Below are 22,621 nucleotides of genomic sequence, written 5' to 3' on the forward strand. Positions count from 1 at the left end.
GGAAGCTCAGTGAAAGAAGGCCAATTGCAAAAATATTTGGTACGTAGCATATGCCCCCTTGGTCAAGTACCTAGGAGTTTATGTGGATGAAAGGATGTCCTTTTTGCCTCACGTGCAGAAATTAAGAGATAAAGTGAAGATGATTTATTTAAAAATTAGGAAAGTCACAAGGGTAGAATGGGGAGTGAAAGGCAAGTCCTTAGACCTCCTCTATAAATGTATATTTCTACCAATTGTGACATATGCACGTGGGGCTTGGGGTCATAGGGTGACTAATAGCCACGTTAAAAGAAGTCTTATTTCAGCACAGAGATTTGCCCTTCTGGCAGTGATGCGGTCCTGCAGAACGGTTTCAAATGATGCTCTGCAAGTTATTGCAGGAAAGGAACCAGTGGATCTGATTATACTTAAAAGGACAATGAATATGCGATTAAGAATAATAAGAGAATAGAACTTATGGGAATAAAATCTTGTAGAGAAGAGGGAAGAGAGTATGGAAGACACGATTTGAAGGTAGAAAAGAAAAGGTTGCAGCACGATATAGACTCCATTTGGCAGGAAAGATGAAACGGTTCTGCTAAGGGGCGTGTTACCTTTGCCTTTTTTTTTGCCTGGGGTGAAAACTATGAAAGAGATTTCATCTTGGTCTGGTCTAGGTATGTTCCAAACAATGTTAATAACTGGACATGGGTTAAAGAAAAGACTGGTAGAGCTTGATGTAGAAGAAAATCCAATGTGTATTTGTGGGATGGTAGAGGATACAGAGCATATTTTATGGCAGTGTGTAAGATATGATATACCAAGGAATATGTTAATTAGGCAGCTTGACTCCGACTCATACACCTGGAGTGACTTGTTTAAGAATAGAGAATGGAATGAAGCTTTTGCTGAGTTTGCTAGAGAAGTAAACAGGATTAGACAATTGTAAAAGTTTGTATATATGTAAATAGTTGAAGCTGAGATTTAGTTGGAATTGGAATTTATTGATCTTATAGTTGTATAAAAAGGAAATGTTAAAAAAAAAAAAAGTATAAAATACAAAAATATATTGATTAATTTTATTGTTTAGGGTTTTATATTGATTTTAGAGTTTATAGTTGTATAAAAGAATGTTGTAAAAAGTATAAAAGAATGTTGTAAAAAGTATAAAAGAATGTTGTAAAAAGTATAAAATACAAAAATATATTGATAAATTTTAAATGTTTAGAGTTTTAATTTGGCTGGAACAAGAATCACAATTTATAGAAGTTTGCCTTTGAAGTTTAAAGTTTAATTGAACTCTAGATAGTCGATATCCGCCTTTTCGGGGCAGGGGCGGTAACATATCCCCAATTTATCATACGATAAATATCATATCCCCGATTTATCACACAGAGGATATGATTAAGGATCAAAAGATTAAAATTGATAGGATAGAGGAATAAAGCGTGGATAAGCTTATTGCTCAGGAAGTGCAGGTACAAGTAGGTGTTAGGACAGTGATGATGTGTTTAATTCATAACCCAGTTCTTGTTTTTCAGTGGAGGGGAGAATACCTCTTATGGTGAGGCTCAAACTATATCAACTTTGAAAGATAGTTGGATTTTTTCAATGCCCATGGTAACAATGCTCCAAAAGGGAGCTTCCTTGCTTCATCACAAACAGAAGGTTTTACGAAGATTAGGTTATCTCGGTTATCTCTAAAGTGCTCATTTCTATCCTTTCTGCCCCACAACTTTTAAAATTCCTAAGTATCATCTTGATGTATTTAAATTTGTTTCTATCACAATGTTATCTTAATTTGTCACACTATAATTTGTCACAAAATTAATTTGTGACAAATTATAGGTATTATTTATATGTTTATCTAAATGTGTTGGATCCAGTTAGCAGAAGCTGTTTTACATCACGAAAAGAAGCCATACGAAACTAGTTTCATTAAGAACAGACATAGGTCAGGAATATCACCAACACAAGCTGAATAATGTGCATCTATGAACTATTCACAGAAGAAATTTTAGAAACGGGCATAAGAATATAGAGTTTCTATGTCCATAATGACATATCATATCAAACATTTTGGCATGAAACCATACTGCCCTACATTTTTTAATGAATTAAGCAATGCAGATATGCAAAAACAATACAAAATATTGTGAATTCTTTTTGAAGTTTTTTTTTGGCAATTTTTACGCACAAAAATTATGTTATCCAACAACTGCACTTTATACAAAAGCATTAAAATGAGAAATACTTATTTCTGGAGAGAAATAAGCTTTTTTATTACCTCAGAAGTCCTATTTTACCTAACAGATGCATGGAAAATAATAACAAAGCCAAGCCAATCTCACACAAGATCCTCAGAAGATCCCTAAGGAGACAAAAGCAAGTTAATAGTAGAAGTAAAATCTTCTTCTTCCAGGAAATCCAAATTTATACACTTCCAAGTGCTAAAATACTTAACACAAAAAAAAAAAAAAAAACTCCCAAGGACGTCCCATGCATGAATCACTCCCATGCATGAATCACAGCTCTGACAGATCCCAGTATTTTTCATCACATCACGGGAACAATTAAGGCATTAATATTTTTAGTATAAAGGCAATACACAAATCCTTTACACACAACAGAAGTAATGTGGCATGAACTGCCATACCAATATCTGACATTTATTATTTAAATATCACTCATTAAATTTTCTCTCAATGCATACTGGCATGCTAATGGTTGTTTTCGGCTTTTCTGCTGCACAATGACCAAAATAATCACGAGAGAGGGAGCATGAGAGCAAGCCCTTCACACAACTATCAGCACACACCTCACTACAGCGAATGTTGAACTGTCAATTATTTTTAGTCAAATATCCATAAGCATTTGCTTAACTGGTCACTTCCTTTTCCTACTGTTTTGTGTTTTCAGTGCTGATAAAAAAAATCTTGGCTGGGAAGGGGGGGCTCATAATGTATGGTGTATATTTTCTAGTGAAGATAGTTACATACATTAACTGCTTTCAAAATAATCATGTAATTATTTTAATAAAATTCTCATAAAAGACAATTTGTTGAGGCATTATACAGATATCTTGTTAAATTAAGTATGGATTTGATATCATAATTTTAAGTCAGAATTGGAATTCCAGAGAACTACAATCTTTTAATTAAGACTAAAGTGTAAAAACAAATTAAAAATAGTCTAGAATTAAGAATCATGATAAGTGACATAAATAACAAGGCTTACTGAGCGAGGCACAGGACTTGGAGTTGATGAGGGGCTAGGTCTGGTCCGTGGTAATGTATAACTGGCCATTCTATTTGTAGACCTTGAGATGGCAGTTGCCACACTTCCTTCATTAGCACCATCTACAATCGGTGACTGATAGCTAATCACATGATTCATATCATTTGGACTGGGTTTGGATTTAATAGGTTTACGACTTTTAGTTTTGGCACTACTCCATGTTGCACTTTTACCACTTGTAATGCAATGGCTTGCATTACGTGTAGGAGATCTAGTACTCTTACTGGTACTGGTCTTGGCATTTGACGTCCTTTCTCCACTTAATGCACTTGATAACTTCTGTTGAAGTTGAGATAACTGACTTACAAAGCCAGCTGCACCCAGAGTTATCCCTAATCCACCACCTGGAGTTGCTACTAGGGTTGCTGCACCACCAGAAGGTTTGCTCACTGTCACTGAATGAATAAGAGCATTAGTTACTGGTAGCCTTCCATTTAACACATCAACACCTGGCATCAAAATACTACTCTCCTTGGCAGCACCACCAGACTGGACTGTTTGACTTTTCGATGAGGGCTGAGTACACACAATGGCAGGAGATACACTAGTCCTGTTTGTCACTATGGGAGATGACATGTTCAACCTTGACAGTGCTCCTAGCTGGTCACTTAATGCAAATGGAAAGGAAAGTGGAACAGCCATTGCGGCTTTGGACCCTTGAGATGATGCAACTGTAACACCATTGGATACACTAGTTCTCTTTTTCTTAGACTGATTCCCACTTTCAGGTATGATCTGACGAACAGTACTGTCTTTGGCCTTTCCTGGCCTATTCACAGTAGTCTTTGGTTTCTGAGGCTTTTGTCCAAAGGCTTGAGTAGAAGGTTTAGAAAGTGAAGATGGCTTACTGGACACAGGTGGAGGAAGAGATCGGGGTGGAAGTATAGGTATTGTTGTCTTCTGGCTACCTGAAGCAAAGGCCACAGGACGACAAAGTTGGTTGGATGCAGCACTAGTTTCATGGCAAGTAAAGCTGTATGGATCACTTGGGTCTTGTGGCTCTGGAACTGGAGGTAGCCGAGACTCCACACACAGCTTCCTATTTTAAACAGAAATTATACTTTTCTTACAAAACAGTTCATGCAGTGGATTTTATTATTGTTTCTAAAATTAAACAACTTTCATTTTATTTTAAATAAATTTTTAATTTCCCAAGTCTTAAAAAAAAAAATTCAAGCATACTAAAATTTTAAAAAGTAATCAATGAATAGAAAACTTTTTAAACTATACAACAGATTATCTAGTTTAATTGAATAACAAAATACTTTTTTTTTTTAAATCTTGAACATTTTGAAATTGAGAAAATGTAGCAGATCAAGCCAAATAATGGGAGACTGGAATGTGGTATGAAAGGGAAGGGACAGCTGTAGCTTTGGGGTAATGTGTACACATGTAAACATGCACAAATCCTTGATAACTGTGACATTAGTATACTGGCTGCCAAAATCAGTTACAAATGAAGCTGTAAAATCTTCTAGCTACCATGGAGCTCTATTAGTATAATAAATAAAGTGTTAGAGACTATGGATTAGGAGGGCAGAATGGGAGACAATGGACAAATTTGGGAGTATACTGTTTAAAAATAATAAAAAGCAGTTCTCTTGAAAAATGCCAGGGATGTAGGAAGATACCAAATGGATTATAAAATGGAAACAGAAAGGTACAGGAATAATGTGACAAATTCACATATTTATTCAAGATATTGATAACAATCACAATACAGTGATTACAAATGCAAGGGTAAAGTTAAAGAGCACTGAGAGGACAAAAAAGGTAACAAATGGGATATGGAAAGAATGAGTGACAAAGATAAGAAAATTCTGCAAGAAAAATTAAAAGGTAAGGTTGAAAGTAAAGATGTGGATAAGAAATAAACTGAAATTTTCTTTAAAATGATTATTTAGGTCAGCAAGAAAGCAGTAATATAGGAAAAAGGGAACTACAGCAAGAAAACTTCCCTCCATGTCCTTATTATTCCATGTGGAGGAAGAATAGGTGTATGTATATTTGTATGTACACCAATGCTAGGAGTATAGTATCTAAATTTGATGAATTTCAAGTGCTGGTCAAGACATCAAAAGCTGTTAGTTAAGAAACACAAAATCTAAAGAAGTGCATCCAACTGACATTGGTGGACAATGCAATGTTGAGTCAGTTTGGTGTGACATAAGCACAGGGAAAGGGAAAATGAGAGGTGTGTTTTATAGACCTAATGAATCTGATTAGTATAATGAGCAAGTCTGCAAAGAAACACAGTGGGCCAATAAATCAGAATGTCTTATAATAGTAGATTTTAACTTTCCAGATATTGACTGGAACTTGTGGGTTGGTCAATCACACACTAGCAAGACTTTTGTGGATTTATTGGATGACTGTTTTCTACAAGCAACATGTTTGAGAGGCAACCACAGGGAGTAATACCCTTGATCTGATTATCAGCAGAGATTCTTCATGCATTAAGAATCTGCAGATAAAGGAACCACTAGGAAGCAGTGACAACAGTACTGATGTGAGATTTACTTAAAGATGTAACTACCATCAGGGGTAAGGGGAAGTGTTTTTGCTTTTGTAAAGGTGACTACAGTGGTCTCTGCGAGTTCTTAAATTCTATACAGTGGGATCAATTGATGATGTTACCAACAGTGAATTCTAAAAGGGATGACTTCAGGGACTTAATCTTAGCAGATACTAGGCTTTTCATACCAACTAAAAAATATTGTTCGAGCTTAGGCCTAAATGGATGTCAGATGAATTAATGACACCCGTGGCAGAGAAGAGAAATGCATGGGATGTATAAAAATTATCAGGCGATACAGAAGTCTATGGCAGATATAAGCTTGTCTGTAAACAAGTCACAAAGGAGGTTAGGCAGGTGAAGGCAAATTACAAGAAATCTTCGGCAAAGGATGCAAAGAAAAACAGCAAAGACTTCTGTACTTAAGTAAACTCTACAAGGAAAGTGATGAATCAGATTGGCCTACTTAACATAGATGGTTTGACTATTGATGATCATGCTCAGGTAGCTGATAAACTGAATGAGTATTTTGCATATTCAGTTTACATACTCTAACAGGGAGCTAAGTGATTTTCTAATAATTGAGAGCAAAGTGGAGAAGAAATTGTTGAAGTTAAACATAAGGAAGGCAACTGGGATGGATGGAATCTATCCAGTTATATTGAAGGAGGCAAGCAAACCCTTAGCCATAATTATGAAAACTTCCTTGGACTCAGGGGAGTTCCCCATGGGGTAGAGATGTGCAAACATGAGTAATTACAGACCTGTTAGTCTAACTTCTGTTGCAGGGAAAATAATGGATCCACTGGTTAAGGAAGCGATGCAGGATCATCTAGACAAGACTGCAGTTATAGTTCAGACACAGCATGGGTTTGTAAAGGGAAAGTCTTGTCTGAAAAATTTGATTGGATATTATGATGTGGTCACAAAGGAACTGGATGCAAAGAATAATTTTGATATCACGTACTTGGATTTTAGGAAAGCTTTTGATACTGTGACACATGGAGGACTACTGTACAAATTGGAGCAGTATGGCATTAAGTGCAAGTTGCTACAATAGATAAAAGGATGGTTGAGTGGAAGAAGACAGAGTGGTTATTAATGGACGCTGCTCTTCATGGACTAATGTTATTAGTGGAGTCCCCAGGGTTCAGTTGTTGTTTTTGGAATTTATCAATGATATTGATGAAGGTATATCAGGGTTAATGTCTAAGTTTGGAGAAGATACTAAGGTTGGCAGGGTTGTTAATGACAGTAATGATGGTATGCTACTGCAACAGGATCTGGAAAAGCTGAGCAGATGGGCTGAGAGGTGGCAACCGAAGTTTAACATTGACAAATGTAAAGTACTGCATATGGGTGGCAGTAACCCCAGAGTAACATATCAATTGGATGGTACTACACTAAGGGTAGTAGAGAATGAAAAGGACCTAGGTGTAATTGTGCAGTGAGATATGACATTTTCTGAGCAGTGCAAAAAGGCAGCAAGAGTAGCTCATGGTGTCTTGTCAATAATATACAGGAAATTTGCTAGCAGGGATAAGGTTGTTATTGGGTTTTTAGAAGCATTAGCAACTAAAGCCATATTGCTCCAGGGATATGCGGTGGTCATTCCCTGACCTTTCTGCATCCTCTGTATTTGGTGGTCATGGGCTCGAACCCCGGTCTAATCAAGAAGCATGTGCTATGCACTGCCGCTCCTGCCCACCTGGCTACGGAGGCGCCACAGGCAGGGATAAGGGGGTGATTGTCCCCTTGTATAAGGCAATGGTCAGGCCACACCTTGAGTACTGTATAGGTCTGGAGGCCTAATTTTAGGAAAGATATAGAGTTGCTGGAACGAGTACAGAAGAGGGCAACGAGATTGGTGAGTGGAACAGAGGGTTGGTGTTACCAAGAAAGGCTTAAGTTCTGAAAATTGCAGCTTCTAGAGACTAGGTACCTGCAAGCTGATCTAATTTAGGTGTTAAGGCCTTGAATGGATTGAGCAAGCTCAATGCTAATGGGATTCTTCCTCTTGCTCAGATTACTCACCTGAGGGGGCATAAATTTGCCTTTAGCCAGTGGGTGGTTGATAGTTGGATCAAACTTCCATTTGTTGTAGTGGAGGTCAGCAACTTAAATAAGTTCAAAGCAGAACTAGACAAACATTTGGAGTGAATGGGAAGGGTTTTTTTTTTTTTTTTGGCTGATGCTATATAAGCTTGCTTTCTTGCATTATATGCCTCTTTTTCCCTTAGCATATAATGCTAAGGGAAAAAGGAAATACAGAGAACAGAATAACAGGCTGAAAAGGAGAAGAGATGAAGCAAGACAGGAATAGTAAAGGGAGAAGTACAGGGAAATAGAGAATATGGAAAAATTATGAAGGTATTATTAATACATCACACAGAGTTAATGATTTTTAAATACACTACATCTTGTTATATAAAAATTAACTAAGTTAACTCTTTTAAAATATGTAAAGCAGAGTTCATAAAAATAGATTATTTACCATAAAGTTTCAGCTGTTATGCCACATTTTAACTAATAGGAGCAAATGTCTGAGGTCAATGGTGTCTGGCAAGGAAATTTTTCTTCTCAGACACCATTCCAAGACATAGTGAAAACTTAGGATGGAGATGGAGAATTATTAAAAGATAAGAATGAAATACATAAATAGACTGAATATATAGAGGATTTATATAGAAGAGATGGAAGAGGGGATAAGGTTGAAGTTCTGAACTGAACTGGGGATGGATACAGGGTGAATTAAAATAAATTAGGTCCAACAATAACTGAAACAGCTTAGAACTGAATTAAGGGAAATGAAAAAGGGAAAGACAGCTTGAATAGAATACCAATTGATAGGATAGAAATACTTGAACCAATGGGAAATGCATGAATAAGAGAACTAAAAAAACATGTATACAGTTATGAGAAGATTGTTTTGTTTTGTTTGTTTTGTTATTTGGTTTTTAGGAGCATTAGCAACTAAGGCCATATTGCTATGGGGATATGCAGTGGTCAATGAGCTTGCATTTAGTCGATGATGATGAAGAATAAACATTCTTTAACTTTAACATTCTTTAAGCGGAAAGGTCAGGGAATGTTTATTCCCTGACCTTTCCGCATCCTCCGTATTTGGTGGTCAGTTATGAGAAGAGAAAACAGCCAGAGGATTTTATGATTACTATTATGATTCCAATAGAAAAGGGAAAAAAAATGCAATCAAATATAAGAATTTCAGAACAATTAGCTCAACATCACATGCATCAAAAGTAATGCTGAAAATTGTGAGGGAAAGAATGGATAAAACGATAAGACAGGAACAATATGGATTTGGAAAAGGAGAATAAATGAGGGACTTGATAGAATTAAGAATTTTGATTGAAATAAATACAGAGTTGAATAATAAAACACTGTATATTTCAGAGTATAAGGCAAATACTGAAGCACTCAAAGAGTGTCTCAAATTTTAAGGTAGACTTATACAAAGTATAAAATCCTAGGCTGGAATTTAAAGAAAGGCTCAGAATAGATATCTGCATATGATATCAAATACAGAAGAAAGAGGTTACAGATTTTAGGAAGACTTAAGGAAAGTGTGAAAATTATGAAGTTAGAAAAAATTCTGATAAGACCAGAGTTATGATGGTTGGAAAGGGTAAAAAGAAAATAACTATTAAAATGGATGACAAGAAAAATATTACAAGTGGACAAATACAGACATCTCATTAGTCTACTAACAAGGATGGGAGAAGTAAACAGAAAATTAGAACTAGAATTACAAGAGATAAGACTGCATTTCAAAAGAGAAAGCAGATATTTAGAGGAAGAATGGATGCTGAATTAAGAGGTTATTTAAATGTTTTGTTTGGCACATCATATGGAATTATGTAGAAAATCAAGAAGCTGAGCAATGCTTTTTTTTTTTTTTTTTTTTCCCTCTCAAAAAAAAAAATAAGCTTCCAGAATGCTGTTTATTGATGACAAAAAGATGGATATTATTTCATAGAAACAATGTGAAATGTTTATTCTCTTAAACTTAATTATGCAATAACAAAAACATTTTACAAAACATTCACACAACTGAAGTACATTTTCATCACATTTTAATACATAATTAAATTAATTCATTCTCTTAAAAAACATTAAAAATACCAACAAAACAAAATTTTGCAAACATTTCTACAAAAATTTTTTGTTCATTGTTACACTATTTAAAATTGAAACTTTAACACCCTTGTCAGTTTTATAAACCAAAATACAGGTAGTTCTCGACTTTATGAGTTAATCCGTTCCTAGCGTGCACTCGTAAAGCGGGAATTTATTTCCCATAGACAATGTTAAAAATAGGGGTTACGTTATCAACAATGAAATTAGTTAGCTTATTAGTTTATGTTTAAACAATGATTGATTTATCCAAAGAAAGGAAAACGTAGCCTGTAAAATCAAGCAAATTATAATAATAGAGATTTATTTATGACTTACAAATGTTAAAGAATGTTTATTCTTCATCATCATCGACTAAATGCAAGCTCGTTGATCACTCATTATTGGCTCGGCACTCGTTGGTTTGTTGCACAAGGAGTTGTCTTCTTCAGAAATGCTTCAAGAGGAGTTTATTTCCAAGATAATCTTCTCTTTTCTTTATAAATTTCAATAGCATGCATAAGCATTTTTTAACACGATTTGCGTGGAGTAACAAGTTTACGAAGATTGAAAAAAAAAAAAAAAAAAAAAAAAAGAATGAATGAAGAGAAGATTCTGAAAATTTATTTATGTTTTTTATATGATTGAAGATTTCAGTAGAGGGCAAACACATTTCACCATAATAACGTAAAAACTCACACAATTCCAGCTATCGGTATATTCACAAATGCTATAACAGAAAAGCCCAATAAACCGGAAAGTGCAAATTGTTTTTGTTTTATGGTCCTGACTTCCAGAAATGTGCTTTAGAAAAATATCACAAAGCCGTTCAAAATTGGTTCTTATAACATATAATAACGATAACAGTGTAGTGCGTTTAATGATTTGAATTGATAAGTAATACAATTTACACTATAAAAACAACCTTTTAGGGAGTTATATAGCAAAAATTGGAACTTCGAGGTCGTGGAATGAATTACCAAAAAACAATGTGTTGTTGGGTTCACAATACAATGGTAACAGATTAATATCATAAAGCGGGGTACACTGTATTGCATAGCTAAGTGCATGGTTTGAAATGTAGTATTTATGAATGTTTAACATTCATTTTTTGCAATGAATGTTCATATTTTCAATTTTGTTGATACCTGATACTTGAAAAAAAAAAAAAAAAAAAAAAAACTCGTAAACCCAGGAACTCAATAAAGCGAGAACTGCCTGTACTAAAAATTTTTTTTTAAATTTGCAACTATATTTAACTAAACAGAAGGAAAATGTGCAATCACAAAAACAAAATTAACAAAACAACATGGCAAATTACTACTACACTCTATATTCTAATTAACAACAGTACATTAATCAGTTGTACTAGTTTACTTTTATTTGGATGATTATTAAGTTTAATTTCATTTTCAACCTTGAATGGGATATCCTTGTTGTTTACCACAAAATTTAACTCTATTTGACATATATAGTTTCTGATGATGGGTTAAAAATGGAAACCAATTAACCACTACCTTCAAAGGTAGTGGTTAATTGGTTTCCATAATACAACTTTTGCTTAAATGCAAAAGTTGTATTATGGAGTCTTATGTCTCCTTATGGAGTCTACCATAAGGGAATATGTGTCCTCCACACACATCTTCCCAAATTGTCAATCACACAGATATGTACACTAAAGCAGTGCAATATGATGAAGCAGTAATATCTGCAAAATATGTTCATAAGTGGTATTGATCATTAAAGGAAGGAGGAAGAAACTTACGGGGATGAAGAGCAGACTGGTTGCTCATGCTTGGGATATCATCCATTTCTATAAAGTGTCATGCATGTGGGTTTTAAAGATACTGACAAAGAAGTAAAAGGAGATAGCATGTGAGTTTTCTATGGAAAACCTTTACTGTTATTCTTAAACAAACTTTCTAGGCTGAAATGTTACAAAAGATGAAACCTGGGTACACTTTCCTCTCCTGCATCAAAAGACACGCACGCACACGCTGGAGAAGTGATGTGGTACAAAAGTATGTCTTCTTAAGGTGCAAGGGAAAAAAAAGTTTGATTGATTTTTCAGAACATGGATACCATTTTAATGTTTAAATATATTATCTATATTAACTAGTGGTTGAGCTAGACAATATATTAAGAAATGCCATAATAAGAAAACAACCTCAATCAGCACAACTAACAAGCAAATCAGCCAGAAAACACGCTGAATAGAACACTTTCTACACACATCTCAGCAAGCTAATATTTAGAACCTCAGATTTCCATCTGCATCCTTGCCTTAAGTGACATTAGCAATATAATAGTATAATCAATGCCATGAAACATTCTTGCAAGAGGGATTTTGGAAATCTCATCAAATGTTGGGAAAAATATTCATGGCGATTATATTAAGAAACAAACTGTCTCTTTGTAACATAATTTCTTTTAAAAATAAAACAGTGAAAAGCTTGCTTTTTGATTTGTCCTCATATTATCAGAAATGAAATCAGCATCTGTGATACTGATGGCAGTCCTGTGAAATAAGACTACTAGTCTTCTGAAATAGATTTAGGTTTGCTGAATAAACTAGTTAGAAATATTTATGGAATGAAGTCTCTTATAAAAATTACTATGCTTGATTAGTATGAGAAGTACAAGTCATCTTACTGATTTTTAAAACAAAAACTATAGCAAATATAGTAAAACCTGGTTAACTCAAAGTATGCATATAAGTTCCAAACACGTTGGTATTAAGAGAATTTTCATAATTCTCATTTAAAATATTAATATTTTAGTTTTAGCTGTGGTGGACATTTGTGAACCAATTGGCATGTTAATTTAATCAATGTGAGAAAGAGAGCAACTGTGCTATGGAAAAATTCAGTAGTAAATTTCTTGCACCACATGTAATAACAAGATTGTTTTTACCACCATAAGTTATGCTATTTAATGTTACACAAGTTGTACATTAAAACAAATACTGTTAGATAGAGAGAGCAATAGCAACATTTTGGGGTTATTATTTTCAGTAAGCTTTGTAACTAAGTGTGAACTGCTGTAACTATGCAAGTTATGTCATCTTTAGAACAGCTGAAAAAATATGTCAGATTACAATTGCAATTTTACCTGAGTATTAAGTTTTGGAATTAAATCTCTCTCTCTCTCTCTCTCTCTCTCTCTCTCTCTCTCTCTCTCTCTCTCTCTCTCTCTCTCTCTCTCTCCTGCTCTAAAGTAAAGTCAAACATATATTACATTTCATATTGCATTTCGAGTAGGGGTTCATTCACTGGTTTACACAAGTGCTCTACGACCAATAATATTACAAAATATGGATTCTCTCTCTCTCTCTCTCTCTCGAAGATGTGTACAATTAAGCATAATAAACAACACTGTGTGTTTTAATGTATGACTCATATACTTCAAGCTGCATGACAATTATGGTAGTAAAAACAGAACTTGGCAATCTTTGTTATTACATATGTGAAACTGAAAAAGATTTCTCATTCCTTGTTGTGAATTCCTTAAGAATTGTTAATTTTTTTTCGAACCCTCCAATGGGAAATAATTTTTTTCTCTGAAGCACATTTATCATTCTCTCTCAAATTTACATTTTTGTGCAGACACTTGAACTTGAGGTGCACATTATGTGCATTGGAAAATCATGCATTTTGTATTGTTAGTGATTCATGTTTTAGCCTCCCACAGTGTAAACAAAATGTATTATATGTGCACTTGTAACAGATAACAAGGTAAAGTTATGCAAATTCTCCATATTTCCACATGTAGTTCTTGGGGAAGTGAATGGAAATGTGAAATTTAAATACCACATACTGTACAATAATACCATATGCAATACACTAGCAAAATTTCATTATACAAATGTTTGCCTGTAGGGTTTCAGCAGCTTTTTTGAATTAGACAAGCAATTCATAAGTTGTGGGGACCCAATTCCGATTTAAAATTTCATTGTAGACATATTTCCAATAATCCATATTAAAATGCATATAAATTGGTCAAGGAACAATAGTGGCTTAGAAATATATTGCATTTTGAGTAGGGTTTCTTCCCAACAATTCCCGGAAAAAAATCCTAACTTCAAAATTCCCGATTCCCAGGAAAAGCAAAAACATTTCCCGAAAAATTGAGATTTTTTAAAAATTTTTGTTTTTAAGTAAGACTAAATGCAACTAGGCATAATATTTTTAAGAGTTATAATTATCTATATAATATCGGTGTAAAAACACCATAGATAACTCTTAAAGGAAAAACTATGATAGTAGTGTAAAGGGCATCATTTCAACTGTATCTCATATTGTGCTCATCCTTCACAACGAGTTACCATGTATTGCACTACCTCGAATAGTAACACTTCATTAATAGAGAAGCTATTGTTCATTATTCTCAGTGGGGACCACCACCCTGACGGCACCGTTTCAAGCCTTGTTGGCCTTTCATCAGTGGGGTGGACAGGTATCCTGGTATGGCAAACATGACAATCCAGTTGTGAAGATAATCCCACAATATGAGAGATGCCAAAAGGTGTACATGATAATATTTAAGTAAGACTAAATGCAACTAGGCATAATATTTTTAAGAGTTATAATTATCTATTTTTGTTTTTGTAATATACAGACTGCTATGTAGTTTATTTTAAAATGCTTACTTTTTATTTAAATATAGTTGCAAATAACCATTTCATTAGAAAGTGAGAGATTTTTAAGGATTTCAACACATAAAAATTGCTTTACATGAATTAAAGCTTTCTCATCTATGGAAGGATGAATATCCAAAAATTGCAAAGATATATTAAACTGCTTAAAACCTGTGCAACTCACAGTTGAAGCATTAAGTAATCATAATGAAAATCTACTAACAAGCGAAGGAATTTTTAGATTCCTCTTTTGTAATTTAGAAAATCAAAGTTCTATTTTAAGTAATAAGTTTTTAAAGGAGATTAAACAGCAGCTTTTTAAATGTAAAGATAAAGTCTTTAAGTGTCCCTTATTAGATATTTAAGCAATCCAAACAGTTTAAATGAGGTAAATAATGATTTTTTTTTTTTTTTTTTTGCTATGGAAAATAAAAATGAACTTATGCAACCTGTGAAATCGGTAATGGAACGAATTTTCAAAGAAAAGTGTACTTCAACAGAAGAGTCTGAAAGAGAAAATAATATGAACAAAGAAATGGAAAATTTGGAACCCAGGGAATTAGAAGTGAATCTAAAAACAGAGTTAGAGAGAGATATATCCATTTCAACAGCAAAAGCAGAGCCAAATCAATCAATCATTTTTTTTTCGTTACGCTATTTCATCGTTACGAAGTGAGATGAATTTATATGAAGCGATATGTACATTGAATCTAAAAAATTTATTAGATGCACTTCTAACAAATAGACCTACTTCAACCAAAAACGAAAAAAAAAAAATTTATACTTCAGGCTTATTTGTAACTAAGCAAAGATCTAGACTTTCCAACCAAGCAATTAATGCACTGTGTTTTTTAAAATTTCATTTTAACAATAATTGTAAATGTTAAACTAATATTAGTTTTCCTTATTATTTGTTTTGTTTCAGTATTAGTGTTTACTTAGGATTTCTTTTATGCTAATCTCAAACTTAGTGTTTTTTGAATAAATGTATAGAATAATGTTGCCTATCTGTACACTGTATCAATGTAATAAAATTTTCTGGTTTCATTCAAACTATGAGTCACATTTTTTAATATCTAATTCTCCTTAAATTTTAGTTTTTTACTTATACACCATGATGTACAGTTCATTACTTTTAATGACTAGAATAAAAACAAAAATTTTTATAAAAAAGACAGCAAATATTTAATCAATAAAATAAAATTTTCGGGAATTCTTGAGAACTGCAATTTCCGGCTCCCGAAGATTAAAAAATGTCGGGAATTTAGAAACCCTAATTTTGAGTAATTTTCTGTAATAAAATTTTCAAATGCAAAAACCACATAAACAATTGACATAAGAGAATCATATAGAGAATTTCATATGTCAGCTAAAATATAAATGTAGATAATAGTGGATCAACAGGATTCAGATCTCATGGGGGGGGGAGACAGAGGGAGAGACCAACTGCACCTGAATTAATAGTAAGCAAATAAGAAATAGACCATTATCTATCAATAAAGTCTGGGCATCCAGACTTTATTGATAGATAATGGATAGATAAATAAAATTATCCTCTTGAATAAGAAGATGTCCCAAATTGCCATACCCTACATAAGAAAAATCTCAACCCTGATTTTGATGGGCAGTATGATTTGGACCTCTTAAAGAAGGAAATGCTCCACACTGCAGCCCAACTGCTGGACAGCAATGTGAAACAGATGGCAAATGGAGTCTATAAACATCTTGCTATCATCGTTGAACTGAACTTTTTTTTTTTTTTCCTGACATGAGCATGAACAACAGCCACTGGGTTACTAGCCAAGAGAGAGAAGCCATAACTGCATTATTACCAATAATGTGTGATACATTACTGAGAAGCCTTATGACACATTTAAAAAAATTAATAAAATTATTAAATATTTAATAAATATTCAATGATTTAATTATAAATTTAAGTTAACAATTATAAATTTAAGTTAATTATTCTTATTTTCTATTCCCGTAATTTTAAAACTGCACATTCAGACTTTAAGCTCATACTTGGAAATTATTTCTAACCAATTTCAACTAATATTATACAAAAAAAATAATAAATAATAAATAAATAAAAATGAGATAATGCATAAATTATGAAAATACTTTTATTACTGATCCAAAGAAAGCTTTAGTTTAAAAAAAACTAAAATTTAGTTTTTTAAAACTTAATTGTTGTTTGAATAATGATTTGTATAACCTACTTTACTGGTGGTGGATGACTTCCCCTTTCTGTACACACTGCTGCCCTAAACGCTGCCCTTGGAAGATCCCACCTCCGATCAAGAAGGAATAAGCCATTTCCCAGAGTTCGAAATCCAAATGTACAAAGCTAAAATAAAAACATTATGAATATAGTTTTAAAGCTGATCTGTATTACAAAATTTTTGTGCAGTACTTTTCTGTTCATAAGATATCATTATTTAATAATAATAGTCTTTAGGTTGCAGAATTTACACACACACACACACACACACACACACACACACACACACACACACACACACACACACACACACACACACACACACACACAGTGTAAATTCATGTGCAGCTTGTAGAAGCAGAGGTAAGGTAATCATAATACGGACATGCTTGTTTTGTGTTAGCATAAAAAATTGCTTACTGTTATTTAGAGAAAAGAATTAATATCAAATTTTGTCAAAATTACAAGTAGTTAATAAGTTTAAAAAGTTTCTGGTACCCTTCTTTATAATACTCTAAATATTATAAAGAAGGGTACCAGAAACTTTATTCTCTCCAGGGGCTCACATCTGGTGAGTACTCTCTCTCTCAGGATAACTCGGGAATTTTTTTTTGGCTGGTGCAGCATAAGCCTCAGGCTTCCTTGCACCATATGACTAATAATAATAATAAAATTGCTTCATTTCAATTGGTTCAAGAAATTTGTTCTCTGAATAGTGCTACTGGATGATAAATTGGTTCTCCAAATATATGATTATATTTAAGTTAAAATAAATAAATAAATAACATTTATTTATAAAATTTATATTTATAAAATGTTTTATAAATGGTGGGCAGGTACCCTGGTATTGCAGATATGACGACCCAGTTGTGAAGATAATCACACAATATGAGAGATGCCAAAAGGTGTATATGACAATATTTAAAATAACTAAATGCACAAGGCATAATACATTAAGAGTTTAATATCTATATAATATCAGTGTGTAGATACACCATAGACAACTCTTAAGAAACAACTTTTAACAACTCTTAAGAAACTACAAAGTAGTTTCTTAAGGGTTGTCTATGGTGTATCTACACACAGATATTATATAGATATTAAACTCTTAATGTATTATGCCTTGTGCATTTAGTTATTTTAAATATAACATTTAACATAGTGTCCAATAATTTAGATGAATTCTGTTTGGAGCTAGAAAACTTTCAAATGGCATGAGGAAACAATTCTTTGGCCTTAGAAATTCATGGTAGACAGTCAGTTGGCCACCAAACTAAGTCCACAATTCACCAAATAATTTATTCATAAAGTCATGCAATTTGCAATGAGTGTATTAAATATCTGAAGTTGTAATGCTTAGTACAACTGTATCAGCAAAAAATCTCAACAGCACATTGACAGAACTGAACTAATGCTTTTTTTTTTTTTTCTGTATCCATAAACACAGTAAAGTTTTCTACGAATGTTGTGGCATATTGCTGATCAGCTCGTCATCCAACAACCTGTTTTGACATTCATGACATATTGCCTCTATACTCATCTCCCACAGATCTATAACTTTGACCGATAAGGAAGATAGCTTTACTATAATTTATTTTAGTTACTATAGTTTTAATCTTTTTTCTTTTGTGAAACTGTTTTATTGCAGCTAACATAACAATACAGGCTCAATCTCACAATGTGCACACCTCTGTCCATACACATGGTGCAACAATAAAGTTCCCAGACTGGTGCAATAAAAAGGAATGCAAAGTGAAGGAGCTCAAAACAATTTTATTTTTATTCAAAGTAATCACCACCTGATCGAATGCAATTATTACACTATTCTAAAAGTTTCTGAAAACACATTTTGGATAACTTTCAGCAAAGCCATCCAAAAGGATGGTGTTCAGTTTTGCAGTTACGTTTTTCTTTACATCCTCAACTTTTCTGAAATCTCTTTCCTTTGAGGACATTTTTCACCTTAGGAAAGAGGAAGAAGTCAGCTGGTGTTAGATCAGGTGAGAAAGGTGAATGGTTGATCTGTACAATTGGAATGTTTCAGCAGTAAGTCTTCACAACAAGTGTGAAATAGGCAGGGCATTGTCATGCAACAAGAACTAGCTGCCTTTCAATCAAAATTTCAGCCTCACCTGGGAAACACTTCAATAGTCTTTGAAGCATCTGTATGTAGAAAGCAGTGTTGACCCTATCACCTTCAGGTACAAATCCTTTGTGAATCACACCGTTTGACAAAAAAAAAAAAAAAAAATCAGCATCGTCTTGATTCTGCACTTCTGTAAACAAAACTTTTGGGAGCTTGATGATGATTTAAGTCCACTGCATGCTCTGGTGCTTCATCTCTGAGTCCTACTGAAACACCCAACACTCTCCAGTGGCAATACAGTCAAGGAAATTAGAATTGTCTTGACAAGTTTGGATGAAGTCTTCACACGATGACATGCTTTGTTGCTTCTGCTCACCCACAAGGCTGTGCAGCACTGGTTTTGACACAGACCTTCCTTCCTTTCCCCTAACTATTCATGCAGAACTTAATCATCTCCTGATTCATATCCAACTCATCAGCCATCATTCAGAGGATAAAATTATGATTTCTTGTCAAATTTTCCAACTTTGCAACTCTGCCCTCATTTTAAGAGGTTGACAAACACTCACTTCTTCGGTCATCATGAAAACCCTCACGTCCATCTTTAAACCACTCATACCACACTGGTACAACTTAACGTTCATCACCATAAACAGTTTCAGTCGTTCATACATTTCTGCCGCAGATTTTCCCAGTTTAAAGAAAAATAAATTTTTTTGTTGCTTCATTGAAAAATAGTGAAATGAATTGTTAACACTACTAACAAAACTGGTTGTTAATTGCAACCTGTTGGCCTACTGGACAATCTCTACCACCATTTGTTGGAGGAAGTTTGAACTACATTACACCACTCCCGATTATTTTCAAACTCATTGAATATGACCGCAACAGCACCATTCCCACTTACAACATGGTAAATATGCAACTAATATGATGCAGTAATTACAATAAAATTACCAACATTTTTAATACAATTCATTTCTACTATATGATTGAAAGTCACATAAAAATTGGATTCAATTTTTTTTTAAAATTGCCACACATACACATGCACGCACACGGCATTAGAATCCATAGTACTTGGTACTGCACGTTGTTTGAAGAAAGAAAGTACTTGTTGACATTAGACTTGAATTTATATAGATTGTAATTTTCATGAAATACATGAAGGATGGTTGTTCTAGAAAACAAAAGCTAAAGGAATAAATGAGGAAGAAGAAAGTTGGTTTCAGGAGTTTGAAGTTGGACAATAAATGGATGCTGAGTGGTTGTAGCATGTGTTTCGACTCATTTGGAAGGGGGAATTACAGAAGCCAATTCAGAGGAACATTGCCCACGAAAGAATCTATAGAAAAGATATGGAGCAAAAACAGAATGTCTATGACAGAGTAGAGAGAATGTAAGAAATGGATCATTAACTGACCTGACTGATATCTTTAGAATGGAGTCTAGAAGCCTGAGAGAAGTTTTGGTGCACCACCCCAGGATGTAGGAACAATACCCCATGGTAGGGTAGATTTGTACAGAGTGAGAAGTTGTTTAGAAGAAAATAATCAGTGAGAGTGAAAGAGAAAATTTAGATGCAGAAGCAGTATTTGTGATGTGCTTGTGCCAAGAGAGAATAGAAGTCGGGATAACCTCTAATAGAGATATGTGATCTTGTCTAAAGATCTCAGTGTCATCAAAGATAAGCATAGGAGCAGTAGACATCTTTTGCGAGGCATCAGACAGAACTGAGCTTTAGAAGCATTGAAATTAACTAAGTTATCTCTGCCCATTGGAGAATTTTTTGAAAATCAATATTTAAGGAAATGGTGGTGGATATTTGAGAGAATCCGGCTGTGTGCACCAAGGTTTTCCAAACTGGAAAGTGAAATGCAACATGCTATTGTCAGCAAAACTATGGTCAAGATTTCTAAGTCAGTAGAAGAAATAATTAATACACAAGGGGAAAAGAGTGTGAGAAAGAACTAAACCTTAGGGAGCACCAGCAATAGTGGAAAAATTAGAAGACAAAGTCATCTACCATCGCCACAGTGAGCAGTCAGAGAGAAAACTGGATACCAAATTGCAAAGAAACAGTCGGCAATCCATAAGATGCTAGCTTGTTTAGAAGACTTTTATGCCAAACATAATCGAAATCTTTAGAGATGTTGAGCAACTGCTTGAGTTTAACCAAACTTTTCCAATAAATTCGTCCACAGATGGGTGACAGTCATGTTATCCATCAATGGACAAAATATTGATCCGCTGGTGATATAATGTATTACCAGTTTTAAGACATTAATAGAATTCATACTGGTGATCATTAATCAGATGGAAGGTTTTCAGACAGTTTGGGAGTTGGCAGTTAATGGATTTCTCCATTACTTTGGAAAAAGTAGAGGTAAGTGCAACAGAACAAAAACTGGATGGGAGAAATTTTTCATCCTTTTTAGGAACTGGCTGGAGAAGGGCCAATTTCCAAACAGGGAAAAACACCAGTGATATAAGAAAGTGTTAAAAGAAAACAAAGAATAGGAGTAAGCTCAAGAGCACAGGTTTTGAGAACAACTGAAGAAATGCCACCAGGACATAGAGCTTTCTTGGAATCAAGAATGTTCAAACTTCTTCTGGCATCTTTTTGATGGAAGACCACAGGAGGCATCGAGTGGTGTGTACTGGGAATGGTAGGAGTTGGTTTACCGAGATTTTCAATAAAGTAGTTAGAAGAAAAGTAGGGTACTAGTAAGTCAGCTTTACCTTTAGCTGAGGAGACAACAGAACTATCATGTTTTAACAGAGGTGGAAACATAGATGGGCAAAGGTTGTGGACAATAGCTTTCGCAAGGGATCAGAATGCTAGACTACCGTTTGGACAAGAAGCAAGTTTTCTGTTCTTAGCCTGTTCAAAATCTAGCTTGGATTAATTAATAGCTGCTTTACAATTGTTATGAGCTTTAGTGGCAGAAAATTAACATGAAGATTTGGAATTTTTCCACATTACTGAACAATGCTTCTTATTAATTAACCTTTCTTCCAAAGTAGTTCTAAAAGATATTGCCACGCCTTGTACTGTATGTTATTTTCAGAATAAATTAATATTTCAGTATTGTTTCTATAGCTCCTGGGTATGCACACTCATAGTTTCTGTGATACCTTCTAATAACTGTGATATCATAATGACCCCTAGTAATTCTGCTAATTCCACTTCTTTGTTATTTACTTCCAACACTTAAGGTTCTTATGCTGATTTCATTCCAGTGTCATATTTTGCACTGTGTCTCTCAGTTCCCTGAAAAGCACAGTGGGGTACTCTGATGACTTAGATAATGTTTCAGGTGGTATGAGTCTCAACTGCTTTGTTCTACTACAGTGGCAGACAATCAAATTTTTTTCTGGTCATTTCTGTGGCCAGTCAGCCATGGAAATAACCACACTATTAATAAAAAATGTTCCCTAAATAAATTTATTTCAGAACACCAATGACATTTAAAATCAAATATACACATAATACCTTATCTTGACAGAACACAGAATATTTTTGCCAAATAAATTTATTTCAATGAGAGATTTGGCATTCATTTTCTTTCACCATGTCAAGAAACTGGCTCATCACACACACAAAGCAATCCTTAGTTGAGCTTCTAGATTCATATCAATAAAGCGAGATCGGTACTTGGACTTCAGCTAAGCCACAGAACAAAACATTGACTTGCACAGCCATGTAGACCCGAACACCAAAAACAATTTGGCAATGATGGCTTTTGGGGA

At 34.0% G+C, this 22,621-nt stretch overlaps 1 protein-coding gene across 1 annotated transcript in view; it reads right to left on the bottom strand.

The window, feature by feature from the left end:
• Positions 1-22,621, bottom strand: part of LOC150076245 (ataxin-7-like) — a 227,347-nt gene that overhangs the window by 47,793 nt on the left and 156,933 nt on the right. The window contains exons 9-10 of the mRNA XM_090387296.1: positions 16,781-16,908; positions 3,217-4,315 (exon numbers count right to left, since the gene is read on the bottom strand). Of these exons, the coding sequence (XP_090243422.1) occupies positions 3,217-4,315; positions 16,781-16,908 (1,227 nt within the window). The remainder of the gene's footprint in view (positions 1-3,216; positions 4,316-16,780; positions 16,909-22,621) is intronic.

The sequence above is a fragment of the Mastigoproctus giganteus genome, chromosome 13 (genome assembly GCF_048544385.1).
Source record: "Mastigoproctus giganteus isolate SK-2022 chromosome 13, ASM4854438v1, whole genome shotgun sequence".
NCBI classification, from domain to species: Eukaryota; Metazoa; Arthropoda; class Arachnida; order Uropygi; family Thelyphonidae; genus Mastigoproctus; species Mastigoproctus giganteus.